The following is a 1,256-nucleotide window of genomic DNA, read 5'->3' as shown; positions in this document are numbered from 1 at the left end:
AGCCGGGGCATTCCCACATTTCCAACCCCTCCTCGCCGCCCCGGGACGGCAGCAGAGGAATTACCTGCACTCTGCCTCCCTTGTAGAACGGCTCAATCCGCCGCGACACAGAGTAGCTGCAAGGGAAGTGCACGGAGAGGCTGTGGAACGGGAATGAAGGCGGCAAAGGAGCTCCTGCCGGCACAGACCCAGCGCAGCCCGGTCCCAGCCCAGTCCCATCCCAGACGTATCCCGGCCGATCTCAGTCCTGTCCCAGTGCCATCCCGGTCCATCCTAAACCCACTCTGGTCCACTCTGGTTCCATCCCGTCCTACCCCCCTCCCCAGCCGTTCCCACCGCCCCTCACTTGCTCTTGAACCGCACTAAGCCCCCGGCAGCAGCAGCCGCGTCCGTGTCGGCCATGGCTGCGCTGCACGTGGTTCCGGCACTCGTGGTTGTTGCGGAAACGGAAATACTTCCGGCGTCGCCATCTTTGGTGCGGGCAAACGGCTGCCCGGCCGGTAGTGCCACAGCTGGTGTGAGCACGAGGCGGCCCCGAGGGAACCTTAGGTACAGCGGTAAAATTCCGAGATCTCCGTGCCACAGCTGTCCCCGCGCCGCGTCCCAGACATCTCCAGCACAGCGTTCCCTCCTTGCCCCACGGAAGCAGCTTCCTGGGTCCAACCACAGGGAAATTCAGATTTTAAGCCAGTAAGAAAACGAATACACTTGACGCTGAAGCTTTTAAGCGATTCAATTTTTATTGTGCATCAAATATACAGCTGATTCGTTCCAAAGCCCCAGATGCGAGTACTGAGTCATTGTCCACCGCAGCATGCCCCATGCTCTGCTCAACACCTAGTACGGGAGATAAAAGCAGTTCAAACGACCAGCCATAAACTCAACAAGCCTCATCCTCGGTACCTCCCCTGCGCTTATGGGAACATGGGTTTCACTCCCCACACATAGCCGCGGGGAATAAGCTTAATGTTCCCGATGCTGTGGGCGTGGTTATCTCACACAAGGCCACAGGAGACCAGGAGTGATTTTCAGACCGCGCCGGGCACTACTCCTGGACGACCTTCCGAGACCGCACCCCGAGTCTCGGTCCAGCGCAGCAAAGCTATTCAAGGAGACGATGGGAGAGAGTAAGAGAGCTAAAAAGCACAGGACCTACCATACCTACCACGCCGCTCCTCACTCGCCTCCACCCCGCGGAGAACTAAGTACTGCCCACGGACGCTCCAATTATATAGCGGAGCCGCTCACAAGCGCGC

General features: G+C 58.9%; 1 protein-coding gene across 1 annotated transcript in view; it reads right to left on the bottom strand.

The window, feature by feature from the left end:
* TBL3 (transducin (beta)-like 3) overlaps positions 1–402 on the bottom strand; it is an 11,470-nt gene extending 11,068 nt beyond the window's left edge. The window contains exons 1-2 of the mRNA XM_009077917.1: positions 347–402; positions 58–116 (exon numbers count right to left, since the gene is read on the bottom strand). Coding sequence (XP_009076165.1) covers positions 58–116; positions 347–402 — 115 coding nt within the window. The remainder of the gene's footprint in view (positions 1–57; positions 117–346) is intronic.
* Between the last annotated feature and the right edge of the window lie 854 nt (positions 403–1,256).

This window comes from Acanthisitta chloris, unplaced genomic scaffold (genome assembly GCF_000695815.1).
Source record: "Acanthisitta chloris isolate BGI_N310 unplaced genomic scaffold, ASM69581v1 scaffold10397, whole genome shotgun sequence".
In the NCBI taxonomy this organism is placed as follows: Eukaryota; Metazoa; Chordata; class Aves; order Passeriformes; family Acanthisittidae; genus Acanthisitta; species Acanthisitta chloris.
The sequence above is the reverse complement of the archived record's forward strand: the minus strand, read 5'-3'. Positions and strand labels throughout refer to the sequence as shown.